This window comes from Hakea prostrata, chromosome 1 (genome assembly GCF_041222555.1).
Source record: "Hakea prostrata isolate BN-2017 chromosome 1, UWA_Hpros_2, whole genome shotgun sequence".
NCBI classification, from domain to species: Eukaryota; Viridiplantae; Streptophyta; class Magnoliopsida; order Proteales; family Proteaceae; genus Hakea; species Hakea prostrata.
Genome location: NC_142600.1, coordinates 22,078,148 through 22,090,212, shown reverse-complemented (window position 1 = coordinate 22,090,212; position 12,065 = coordinate 22,078,148). Strand labels below are relative to the sequence as shown.

Genomic DNA, 12,065 nt, shown 5'->3' with positions numbered 1-12,065 from the left:
TGTGGTATATGCTACAGGAAGCCATACAAAGAGGCTATGATGATATGCAAGGAGCCCATTCGATTGGCTTCAATGCACTACAGAGCATACATAACCTTCCATATCATTCCAGCCTAGTGGGTGAAGCTGAAGCTGTTGCTGTAGCTGTTCCGTGAAGACAAAGCTGTCTAGAGTTGGAAACTCAATAATTAATACATTCAAAACACAAACCAGAAGAATGCCCTCACCAACCTAACCAGCATAGATGATAATCTGCATCAGCACATGGCCACATGGTGTTTGTTTCCTCAAGGACAACATAGGAGGATATCGAGTAGGGTCAAGGAAGATCTAATAGTTTTATGAGAAGAGATTAATGCAAGTCCTAATCCATCTTCTTCCAACCATTCTTTAACAATTAAGAAAGAGCATTTAGCTTCTCTGTTTAAGCCTCCAAGGTGCTCTTGACTGGTTTTTCTTAGTTAATATATTCTGTTTCTCTATTAGAAAAAGAATGAGCATTTGACAAACCACTCACTTCAAATATGTAGCTAGGGAAATCAAAATCAACCCACCATCCAGGTGGATCGGTTAGGTTCTTCCATTGTAATTAGAATGATTCCCATGCTTTTTCAGAGGTGTTGCCTTGCAACTGTATATTTTTGCTGAACTTTTTTCAAGAAGTGTGACCAAATATACATTTTTCTCGATAGTTTCAATAAGCGCCGTTAAATATACATTTTCCTGAACACTTTACTAGAAACGTTGCCAAATATATACATTCCCCAACACATTTTTCAAACTGAGTCACCAAAAATAAACTTTAAGTCCATGGTATAGCCATCTGTGAATATTGCGTTCTATTCAGGCATCAGAGACACAGGCAACAAGCAAGAACTTCCCAATAGTATTAGCAAACGTAAATCCCTCGAAATAGATGGATTAAAAGAAGAGTCAGATGGGAAAAGTGGATGAGAAAAGTGAAGGATGGTTTCGGCTTTGGGATAATAGATGCAAGCTTGAATGTGTTTATGATCCATCTTACAGTGATGAGAAACTTGTGAATCAAATATATTTCCATTAATTTCTTTGTGTATATGAGTAAACTCATAAGTCAAAAATATTTCTTTGTGTATATGGATAAACTCATAAGTCAAATGAGTCACCAACCTTGTGGGTACATAATACATAATATTTTTTTTTGGTAAAGCATATACATAATTTTTGAATAGCTTGAGTTGATAATGTCAATCCTTCAAGCTACCACAAGGCAACAACAAAAGACAGCTGGGCTCATAAATTCATTTCCAATCCCAGTCAAAGTTAACAATGAGTCTTTCTGAGATAATGACAAAAGAGGGTTTCATTAAAGATAAAGAGATTGGTTGGCTTCTTTTGGTCAACGAATCAAAACAATACTTCCATCATAAAACTAGTCTAGTGGATCGGTTTGCCAACCTCAACTATAATTGGTTAGGGAGATTTTGGAATTATCTTTGAGGCCTCCATGAAATATTGTTTAGTTCTCTGGGTCTAAAATTAAGTCCCACTTGGTGTTTTAAGGGGATTAGAAAGAAAAAACAGAAGAAGGGACATAGAAAACATGCTTTGGAGACTGAATACAAAGAAACTTGAGGTAAATATCAGACTTTCTATTCCTTTGGCTATAAAATCTTTTGTAAGAAAATATACTAAAAATTATATATGTTTTTTTGATAAAAAAATTATATATTTATGTCAATGCAGAGTTGCTTGGTTAGTAAAATTAGTATTTCTTAATAAGGAAATTATGGGTTTAACTCTTGCTAATGTCAATATATATAATTCCTAACTCCTTATATAAAAAACTCTTTCTCTCTCTATATATTAATGGAAAAAAATAAGAAGTAATTACTATGATAATGTTTTTAACCTTTTCCCCCCCTAATTTCTTTTGAATTCAAACAAAATTTACAATATATTTCCAATAAATAATATTTTACTTTTCAAGATAATATTTACTTTATTTTGTTGGTGAAATAGTATACGTTTTCTTTTTAGCCAAAAGAATCGTCGTAGTAGAATTAGGTGGATCATCAAGCAAAGTATCCATATATGGACCATCTTGAAGGTCTATTCATTTAACTTTACAACTAGCATTTTACAAACAAACAAATAGGTGCATTTAGATCTTCAATGTGTGGTATGCAGTGGATGTCTTTATGGTACATTAGTGACAGTCTTTCATATAAGGACGGTTCTCCTGCAAGCAATAGAAATTGGAGTTAAAAATTTAATTGTTGAATAAGATTGTCTTGACTTGATCAATTAGATCAATGGTTCTTTAAGACCTTTCATGGATGTTGAAACTATTCTTCAGAATATCTTTAGCGTGAAATTCTCCTTTGATCGTTGTTGTTTTTAGTTTAATTCAAGAATTCCAACTTTGTGGCTAATTCTTTGTTTCTATTAGCCCTTTCGGTTGAGCTACCCACTGTTTGGAATGTAACCAATATATAACAAATGATCCTTGGCTTCTCCATCAGGAAAGGATAAATAGTAGCCCTGACAGTAACACATAGCATGGGCAAATGGGAGGCCTGATAGCTTCACATGTTCATTTGGAAGTTCTCTACAAGAAAGAAAGTTTCTTGACCATAATCTGATAAAAAAATCTTATCTTTTTTCATTTATTTGTTGTTCGAGTTCGATTTTGGTATTCTTTTAGGATCCCCTTGTGATCTTAGGAAGATTCTTCAAGCAGATTTAATTATCAAAATAAGACTAGTTTTACTCTGTTTATCACTGTATTTGTGAAGGAGTTATTTCTCTTGCCAAAAGAGAGAGAGAGAGAGAGAAAAAAAGAAAAAAGTAAAGGAGTTAAATTCCAAACCTAAATATGCAAACTGAATCAATGAACCGAATCAAACCGATTCTCTGTTGGGTCATGAAATTGATTAGAAAACGGATTAAGTCTATTTTGGTTTGAAAACGAACGATACATTGTGATCCAAATGATTTGAGTAGGAAATGATATATATCCGAACCAATTAAGTCTATTTTGGTTTGAAAACGAATGATACATTTTGATCCAAATGGTTGAAACAGGAACTGATATCAGATTAAATCGAACTGAACAAAATCTTTCAACCTATTAAAATCAAGCCGAACAATTAGCTTTTATTATTATTGGATTTAAGTTATATATTGATAGACCTTAGGAGTTTTTTTTCTTTGACAAGGCTTTATGCTAGAAACGAAACGGCCTTGGACGATTTTTTTTGAATTTTCATGGAGTGAGGAAACTTTTGGATTTGGTGAACTAATAAATATACATACCCAGAAAAAGGAAGAAGAAAAAAATAAATCAGTTCATGGAATAACCTGTGGGCTATGGCCATCAGCCAAAAATCCCACACTGTTTCAGAACTGACACATGATCTCATTTTTCTACCGAAGAGAGAGAGAGAAAAAAAAGGACATATGATCTCATTTTGATTTAATATATTGTTATTATTAGTAATTTCGAATCTTCAATCATCATATTCTTAATTAATTCAACAGCACAGCCAACAAATCTGCAATTAAAAAAAGGGCCCACAAGAGAACTCCTTTTGCCCTTTCTCCCTGCGGTTTTCTATCCCTCCGACCCATGTTTGCCTCTAAGAAGAGCACTAGAAGCATGAATGAGAGGTTTATTGCGAGGATTCAAGCCTTCACTCTTCTGGGTTTCACTTAAAAGCTGTCGATTTTGCGTTTTCTCATCAGAGGTAGTTTCTTTGTTTGTCAAAATGAAAGTTTTGTTGCTGTTCTTGAATTTTTGATTTCTGAATGTCTTTCGCATGCACAGGATATGCAATCAGTTGGGTTTTCCTTTGTTTCCCTGTATTCAAGCTAGAAAGGTAACCTGGGTTTCTTTGTTTTTCGTGAATTTGGGGTTTTACTGTTTTAGTTTTGTGGAAAGGGAACTTAGAATCGAGAACATGTGTGTTGTGTTGATATGAATTTTCGAAATCTATTGATGCGCAAAGTCGTATCCTAAGTTTCTAACCCCACCGGCGAATTCATACAATCTTCTTGTTTCGGATGCATTCGTACGGAGAGGCTTCCTTCTTCCCCCACCTCGCAATCCACCTGTCGACGTTATTGGTATCAAGATACTCTTTGAAGGTGGTGTCGCATTGGGTTTTTCATCTGGGTTCTGTAGAGAGAAAATCCATGTAGAAAGCTGTGCTATGCTCTTAAAACCCTTGCATTTGTTGGATCAATCATTTTGAGCTCTCATCACTCTTTATTCTTTTAAGGCATGATTCATGTTCTTTCGTCAGGATTTGATATAAAAATTACTACTCTAGATACCTAATCAGTGCTGAGTATTTGGTTAGATTAAGATGTTCTATATGGTTCTTCAATGATTGTGGGATTTCAGTACTGTATATGGTGCTAGTCAATGTTGTATTTTGGGTTCCCTCTCATTTCCCCAAGGACCAGAATTATGTTTGAGGGTGTATAAGTTGATTTTTTGAGGGAGCTGCAGAAGAAATCTTCTGAGTATGGATCATGATGGAGCCACTACAACTTGAGGTGTTTCTTTAATCAATCATCTTAAATATTAAACCTGTCGTGGCTGCCCCATTCCTAGTTAGTTGCCACACTGCATCTCTTTGAAAGTTTTGTTTCTTCTGAACCTATAGTCAAATAAAAAAAAGATAATCAATGGAAATGTTTTGTAGTTAATAAACCTTAAGGTTTCTGATTCTTGAATTATGGACTTCAAGTTGCTGTCAGTTGAATTCTTCAGCTCATATTAAGGCCAGAAATATCAGTTCTATTCTCTAGTTCATTTAATTGACTGAACTCCTTCTAGTCTAATTATGCACTAATCGTTTGAGAATGACAATTATTTCTTGGAACAATATACTGGTAAGTTTCTCGAAAACAGTTGGGTGTATGCAAAATTTCTTCAGTAAACTATTATCGCTTCTTGTTTTGTACACTAAAAATTAAAGTAATTCTTTTGTTATTTTATGTTTTAACACTTTCAAAATGTTTAATGTACCAGTAGTTGAGCTCCCATATATTCTAATCATAGATAGAAAAAAAAAAGGGGGAAGAGGGGGGGCTTCAAACTAGTTTCATAGAAAATGGATTCTCATATGTGGTAGTCTGATGCGAAAGTGGTGATTATTGTGATAGTGATGGGAAGGATTCTTTCTCTAGAATTCAGTATGTGGTTCTCTCTTCACCATTATGATGAGCTAGTTCACTGTTTGTCGAGATTTTAACTACTATTTTGAATCTGTTGGATCGTTTTGGTATTTTTTTATGCTTATTCCTTTTTTTGGTGTTCTTTATGAAAAGTAGTAACAGAAGAAGATGCTCATGATGTGCTTGTTTGTCTTGAAATAGGTCACATGGACACAAGATCTATACCATGTCTGGTTAACAGCATTTCTCGATTCATTCATCTGGTGGCCTGCCAAACTTTGAAATCTGTGCTGATACGGAAGGACTATCAATATATGGTTGATCTATTGAAGATTTTAAAGCCTGTGCTTGATGAGATTGTTGATTCCAAAATACCTACAAATGGAATCCTACTCAAAGAATGTGAGAAATTGGATTTGGCTGTTAATCAGGCTAGAGAGTTCATGGAGAAGTTGGATCCCAAGATGAGCAAGATACATAGTGTGAGTGTCTCAAGTTTTTTTTTATTTTATTTATTACTTTCCAAAAAGAAAGAAATGTTTCCATCATTCAGGATTCACTATAATTCTATCAGGGAAATATCCTGATATTCATTATTGAGTGCATCCTTTTGAGGAATCAGTATGAATTTCCTTTGCTTTGAAAAGTTATTGTCTATGATTGTAGGAGTGGCAAGAAGTTGACTCATCTCTGGTTGGTTGGTCTCAGATTTGAGCCCATATTGAATTTGCCTCAAAATAAGCATGACCTGTTTGATCAATTCATAACCTCAACATGAAAATGACCTGGTTATTAACCCATTATTAAATGGGCCAGGATGAATTTAAAACCTTGACATGGTTGCTACCACTTTTAGGATTTCATAGTCAAAATTTTATCATAGAATTACAATGACTTCAACTCTTGGGACTCCGGTTTGAGAAGTGAGACATCAGCAGGCCATGTGCTAAGGTTTTTTACCATAAACTAGCAGGTTGATGCAAATCTGGATTCTCTAGTTGAAGCTGCTTGTCTAGATTCCTCCTCTGCTTTTACATGGGATTGAGATGTGTATTCTGAGGCTAGTGCTTTAATTCTAGTTTTCATTGTTATAAAGTTAAATGATTGGATGGTTTAAACACCCTCAATCAAAAAACTTGTCCATAAATAGGTATACATGTGAATCCAAATTTGTCCTCTGGTCATTGCTAAATGCCATATCAACCAACCAATTATCTGTTATGTCTTTTTAGCATTTCTAGGTTCTAGCATAGAATTGTGTTCCCTCACTGTGGTTATCATAGCCTGTAAAGATGTATTTTCTAGATTCCAAATGTTTAGAATCACTTTAGTTTATCTATTCTCTATCATTTAATTGACTCAAATGCTTGGTATTGTTGAAAGCTGATTCTAATTTCTTATTTTAACTACTGGAACAGTACAGACCCAAAAGACTTATTTTTGTTATCTTTGATCTTGGTCATTACGTTAAAGAATTGAATAAGATGTAAATGTCACTTGAGGGATTCTGAATCCTTTCCCTGCAGGTTTATTCTCTCTGTTAATATTTCAATAGTAGTGGAATATAAACTGAAAATAAGGAGCTCCTTATTGGACTTCCAGGAGCCTTATCTGTAAATTCTACAAATTTTCATTACATTTAAAGAATTGAATAAGATGTACATGTCACTTGAGGGATTCTAAATGCCTTTCCGTGCAGGTTTATTTTCTCTGTTAATATTTCAATAGTGGAATATAACCTGAAAATAAAGAGCTCCTTGTTGAACTTCCAGGAGCTTTATCTGTTAATTCAATGAATTTTCATTGGTTGTTATTTTTGATTCTCTATTAATTGGCCCTTTGATGTCTCCAGGTTCTGCGGAGTGAATCATTGGCAAGAAAAGTCCAGAGTACTTCACTTAAAATTTGCCACATATTGTGTAGTTCACAGCAGTCATCTCCAGTTAATTCTTCTTTAACGAGTATTCAGGTAACTGAGAAGAGGGCATACTGTTCTTTTGGAACTTTGCTTGTCATTGTTACAAATTAGTTGTGCTCTCTGCTTGCTGGTAGACTTACATAATTATGAGCTGATTCTCTATTTAAATTTTCCTCAGTGTTGCATTCAGGAACTTCAGAGTTTGCAGCAGGAGCGCATATCGGAGGTGGTAGAAGACGCTCTAAAATATCAGAGGAATAATCTCATCCCTCGTGATGACATCCTGGTAAAACTGGTTGAGTTTCTTGGTTTTAGATCAAACAAAGACCTGCTGGGAGAGAGTGTGGCCCTGGAAAAGGTAAGACTGAAGGCTGGATGCAAGAAAAACAATGGGATGCTTGACCAAGTAGATCAGATGGTGGATCTTGTTGCTCATATTCGAGATTGGATGGGTAAACTTGAAAATTTTGGGGAACTAAATGGTGTGCATGTTCCTCCATACTTCCGTTGCCCACTTTCATTGGAACTTATGGTGGACCCAGTAATTGTGGCCTCTGGACAGACCTATGAGAGAACTTTTATCCAAAAGTGGCTTGATCAAGGGCTTTCCGTTTGTCCTCAAACCCGTCAGCCTCTCACACACGCAAATCTCATACCGAATTACACTGTGAAGGCGCTCATAGCAAATTGGTGTGAAGAAAATAATATAAGGGTTTTCAAAGATTCTGATTGCAACTGTATGTCATCCCCATCATTGTCTCGTAATGCATCTAGCTTCTGTGGTTCTATGAATGGCAGTAATTTGACTTCAAGGTCATCAGCAGATGTTGGAAATGGATCTGAGAACCAAAAAGTTGAGGTTGCTTCAAGATATGGTGATGACAATCGCAATGTATGTTGCAGCATGTTAACTCCAAATTGTGACCAACCTTCACCGGAACAGTCTTCTGTTCACAGCCGAAGTGAATCCGTCTCAAGTGGTCTTTCAAGCATTGAGTATTTGCATACAGCAACGACGACTGGTCTTACTGAAGATCCAGGAGTGTTGAGTAGGCATGTTAGTGCTAGTGTTCGATCAGAAGTCAAATCTGAGGGTGTGGCTTGTTCTCCAAATAGAGCACCCGGGTTTTCTCCATGGCAGTCAGGGAAAGAATTTCCCAGTTCTCAAGCGATGCTAGCAGTGGCTGAGGATGGCAAAAATAATAGTCAAAGTAGTGTTTCTCTTCCATTTTCAGATTCTGGATTTGATGATTTGACCACTTCTTCCCATATTGAGAAATTGGTTGATAATCTAAAGAGTCAATCTAATGAAGCACAAGCTGCAGCTGCAGAAGAGCTACGGCTTCTTGCAAAGCACAATTCAGAGAACCGTATCATTATTGCCCAGTGTGGGGCTATTGGTCCCTTGATTTCATTGCTTTATTCACAAGTGAAACTGACACAAGAGCATGCAGTCACTGCCCTATTGAACTTATCGATAAATGAAGGTAATAAAGCCTTGATTGCCGAGGCAGGAGCCATAGAACCTCTTATCCATGTTCTCAGGTCAGGAATTCCGGGGGCCAAAGAGAATGCTTCTGCAACTCTATTTAGCCTGTCAGTATTGGAAGAGTACAAGATAAAAATTGGACGTTCTGCTGCAGTGAAGGCCCTAGTTGATCTGCTAGGGTCTGGGACACTAAGGGGAAAGAAAGATGCTGCTACTGCCTTGTTCAATTTATCGATCTTTCATGAGAACAAGGCACGAATAGTCCAGGCTGGGGCTGTAAAATATCTGGTTGAGTTGATGGATCCTACCACAGGGATGGTCGACAAAGCCGTTGCTCTTCTTGCAAATCTTTCTACAATTCCAGAGGGACAGTCTGCGATCACTCGTGAAGGTGGCATCCCATTACTAGTTGAAGTTGTTGAATCAGGATCACAGAGAGGAAAAGAAAATGCTGCATCCATCTTGTTGCAGCTCTGCATTAATAGCCAAAAGTTCTGTGCCCTGGTTTTGCAAGAAGGTGCAGTGCCACCTCTTGTTGCATTATCTCAATCCGGAACTCTCAGAGCAAAAGAAAAGGTGTGGATCTGAATTTACTAGTGTTACATGATTTAGAAGCTTTTACTCCATGATTTACAGTCGGTATCCCAATAGCTAGATCAATCATAGATATGCTTTTGTTATGCATGTCTATATTTATGAGTATGATGAATGACCCTCGAGAAATTTTGCCTCTTTAGGAAAGGTTTCCAGTAATTTCTGGATGTCCTAAAACAAATGATGCATTTTACCTACTTTCAAGCTATCTGGAACCTGTGATTTAGAAAAAACATGTATTTCTGCAGGCACAACAAATACTCTGTCACTTCCGAAGCCAGCGAGAAGGGGCTGTTGGAAGGGGAAGATCATGACTCAGAACACAGAATCTTCCAGCTTTGTATGAGTTTAGTCTTATCAAGCACAGTGGGTTCGTTAATCAGCCAGGGTATGTTGTAAGATGCTCTAATTCTGCCTCTTTTAAAAATTTCATTTCTGGTAACTCGCCTGTAAATTAATTTGATTCTTAGTGATTAGTAACTCCTGTATTTATCAATTTGCAGCATTTGAAACTTACACAAGCCTGTGGATAGAAGAGAATGTTAGCTATGTGGCATCTCTCTCTTAGCTCCATCAAGGAATTAAGCAGCTTAACTTTTACCACGGATAACAGATATTCTGTTTTATTTTATTGGATGCTTTGGGTTTGCTGCTGCAGATAAACATGTGTACATTTGTAATTTACATTTGTCATTTGTTGTACAATAATATTATAGAAGTTCCATTCTTTGAAACATCAAATTCTCTTGTGCACCATGAAAGAATAACTCTTTCTGGATTCACTTTTGCAATAGATATTAAATAGTTTCTGGCTCTTGGGTAATTCGTTGAAAAAGTTCTCTTCTAAAAGGGTCCTCCACAGGAGCATGGACAAATTTTGATTTTGGGAATCCTCTCTTCATTCAGTAATTTTGAGTCTTGAAGAAGTTTCAATCATACATGTATCCTTGATTTTCTTTTAGCCATCTCTGTTTGCCACTTGATGAATTGTTGTTTAGGGTTAGTAGATGGAGGACCTTGAGGGTTTGTTCTGATCAGTCAAGAAACCAGTATTACCGGAAACGGTTATGTCTAGAGGGCTGACGTGGAAGAAAGGAAGAACAAAAAACAAAGAGCGAATTGCACCGGCACCTCAAAATGGAAGCCTTAAAGAACTAACATCCCACTTTATATTTAAAAAACACAAAGATCCAAAAATTGAATTTTTATTGGATATATTTGTCTAATTTTATCACTAAAACAGTTAAGTTAGTGTTTATTTTGTTTCAATTTAAAAAATATCCCTATAATAAATAGTATCTGGACTGTTTTTAGTAAACCAGTGATAAATTGGACAAATATATCCAATGAAAATCTAATTTTGGGGTTTTTGTGTTTTTTAAACATAAAGTGAGATGTCAGTGCTTTAAGGCCTCCATTTTGGGGGTGCAATTTGCTCAAAAACAAAAGAACAATCCAATGCATTTACCGTGAGGTTGTTTATAGAGCATCATCGGATTTCATGAATTTTTCGCTCTGAGATTCCCAATTGGGTTTGTTGAGGTACGTCTGAAATCTCTCCTACAATTCAGTTTCCAAAGCACCTTCAGTTGGAAAGTATTAAGCTTTAGTTTGCTTTCTTTCGCATTTCCTTCATATTTGGCTAGGGAACGATAGAGTTTCAGCACATGTAGCAGAGATGCATACGATCTAGGGAAAAATTCTCAGGTTTTTCAACAGGATATACATTGTAGATTATTGGAAGAATGGAAAAATCTTGTACATTGCTTATTCACTTCGACAAAGGAAGTCCTGCACTCGCCAATGAAATCAAAGAGGCTTTTGAAGGGAGCGATGTTCCGCTTAAAATTGACGCCATGAAGAAAGCAATCATGCTTTTATTGAACGGGGAGACCCTCCCTCAGTTATTCATTACTATTGATCAGTGTCTTGAAACTTTTGCTTCTCTATTTGGAGATCATTGATAAGACTGATCATCTATTAAAGGCAAATACTTAAAAGATCATCTATTCTCTGTTAAATGCACCATCGGCTTCTGTCATCTATGGATGTTCTGGGACTCTCGTATCTCTCTCATCTGCCAGCTTCTGCTGTCTCACAGTGATAACAATGTTGAACTTATTTTTCTGGGCCGCCTAAATGAACTAAAGTCTTCTCACAGAGAACTCATGGTTGATATGACCATGGATGTGCTTAGGGCATTATCTAGTACCAACTTAAAAAGACATCCGAAGGAAAACACTTGACATTGCTCTTGAATTGATAACATCCTGCAATATTGATGAGGTTGTTCTTACTCTGAAGAAGGAAGTTGTTTAAGGACTCAGAGCCAGAAGATGATAATGTCTTCATTTTGAGATACATATAGCAAGGTAAACTTCTGGTGCTCTATTGTAATTATCCATTCAACCTATATCATTATGTCACTGGTTGTTGGTCCTAATTCTGATTTCAGTTTTCAGTTAATATATGGTTTACTGTAGTTGTTGTGTTACAGTTCCTATCTAGGCTACTGCAATGTCAAGAGTCCAACCAAAGAGGATCTGCTAATATGCAAAGCAACTGGGTGGTTAGAGAAAGAATCCACTATGCCTGCATCGGTTGCTTCGTTTTTTTTTTAATACCGGAAATGTAATGCCATCCGCAAGGGTCGAACCCAAAACCTCCCACTAAGATGCATGGATCGTTACCACTCAACCAACCCTGCATTGGCAGCATCGGTTGCTTTGTTAACATGAACATTTCTCGGTCTGCTGTTGCCTGAACTCCTTGGTCCTACTGCCATACCATAACCAGGGCTACACTTGCTACATCAACTGCAAAGATTACAGTGAAGGGAACAGTTTAGGAGGAGATTCGAGCAGCTGACTGAACCCAACGAAGGCAAATCTTCCCCAT

General features: G+C 36.6%; 1 protein-coding gene across 3 annotated transcripts; it reads left to right on the top strand.

Moving 5' to 3' along the window:
- The first annotated feature begins 3,343 nt into the window (after positions 1 to 3,343).
- LOC149028265 (ARM repeat superfamily protein) lies at positions 3,344 to 10,152 on the top strand. 3 transcript variants are annotated; one of them, XM_089135660.1, is made up of 7 exons: positions 3,344 to 3,728; positions 3,809 to 3,860; positions 5,368 to 5,648; positions 7,019 to 7,135; positions 7,275 to 9,149; positions 9,416 to 9,555; positions 9,671 to 10,152. In XM_089135660.1, the coding sequence occupies exons 3-6, from the start codon at positions 5,373 to 5,375 to the stop codon at positions 9,479 to 9,481; spliced, it is 2,334 nt and encodes a 777-aa protein (XP_088991786.1). In that variant the 5' UTR covers positions 3,344 to 3,728; positions 3,809 to 3,860; positions 5,368 to 5,372; the 3' UTR covers positions 9,482 to 9,555; positions 9,671 to 10,152. The 3 variants fall into 3 exon arrangements, with proteins under 3 accessions (XP_088991786.1, XP_088991777.1, XP_088991771.1); XM_089135645.1 differs by having other exon boundaries at positions 3,345 to 3,728; positions 7,263 to 9,149; positions 9,671 to 10,151; XM_089135651.1 differs by lacking the exon at positions 3,809 to 3,860 and having other exon boundaries at positions 7,263 to 9,149.
- The last annotated feature ends 1,913 nt before the right edge of the window (positions 10,153 to 12,065 follow it).

Excerpts from the sequence above, each read along its gene's own strand:
- LOC149028265 (XM_089135651.1), top strand. The coding sequence starts at position 5,373 with ATGGACACAAGATCTATACCATGTCTGGTTAACAGCATTTCTCGATTC. Across the intron at positions 5,649-7,018 it reads AGATGAGCAAGATACATAGT|GTTCTGCGGAGTGAATCATT; the intron begins GTGAGTGTCTCA and ends TGATGTCTCCAG. Across the intron at positions 7,136-7,262 it reads CTTCTTTAACGAGTATTCAG|TGTTGCATTCAGGAACTTCA; the intron begins GTAACTGAGAAG and ends AATTTTCCTCAG.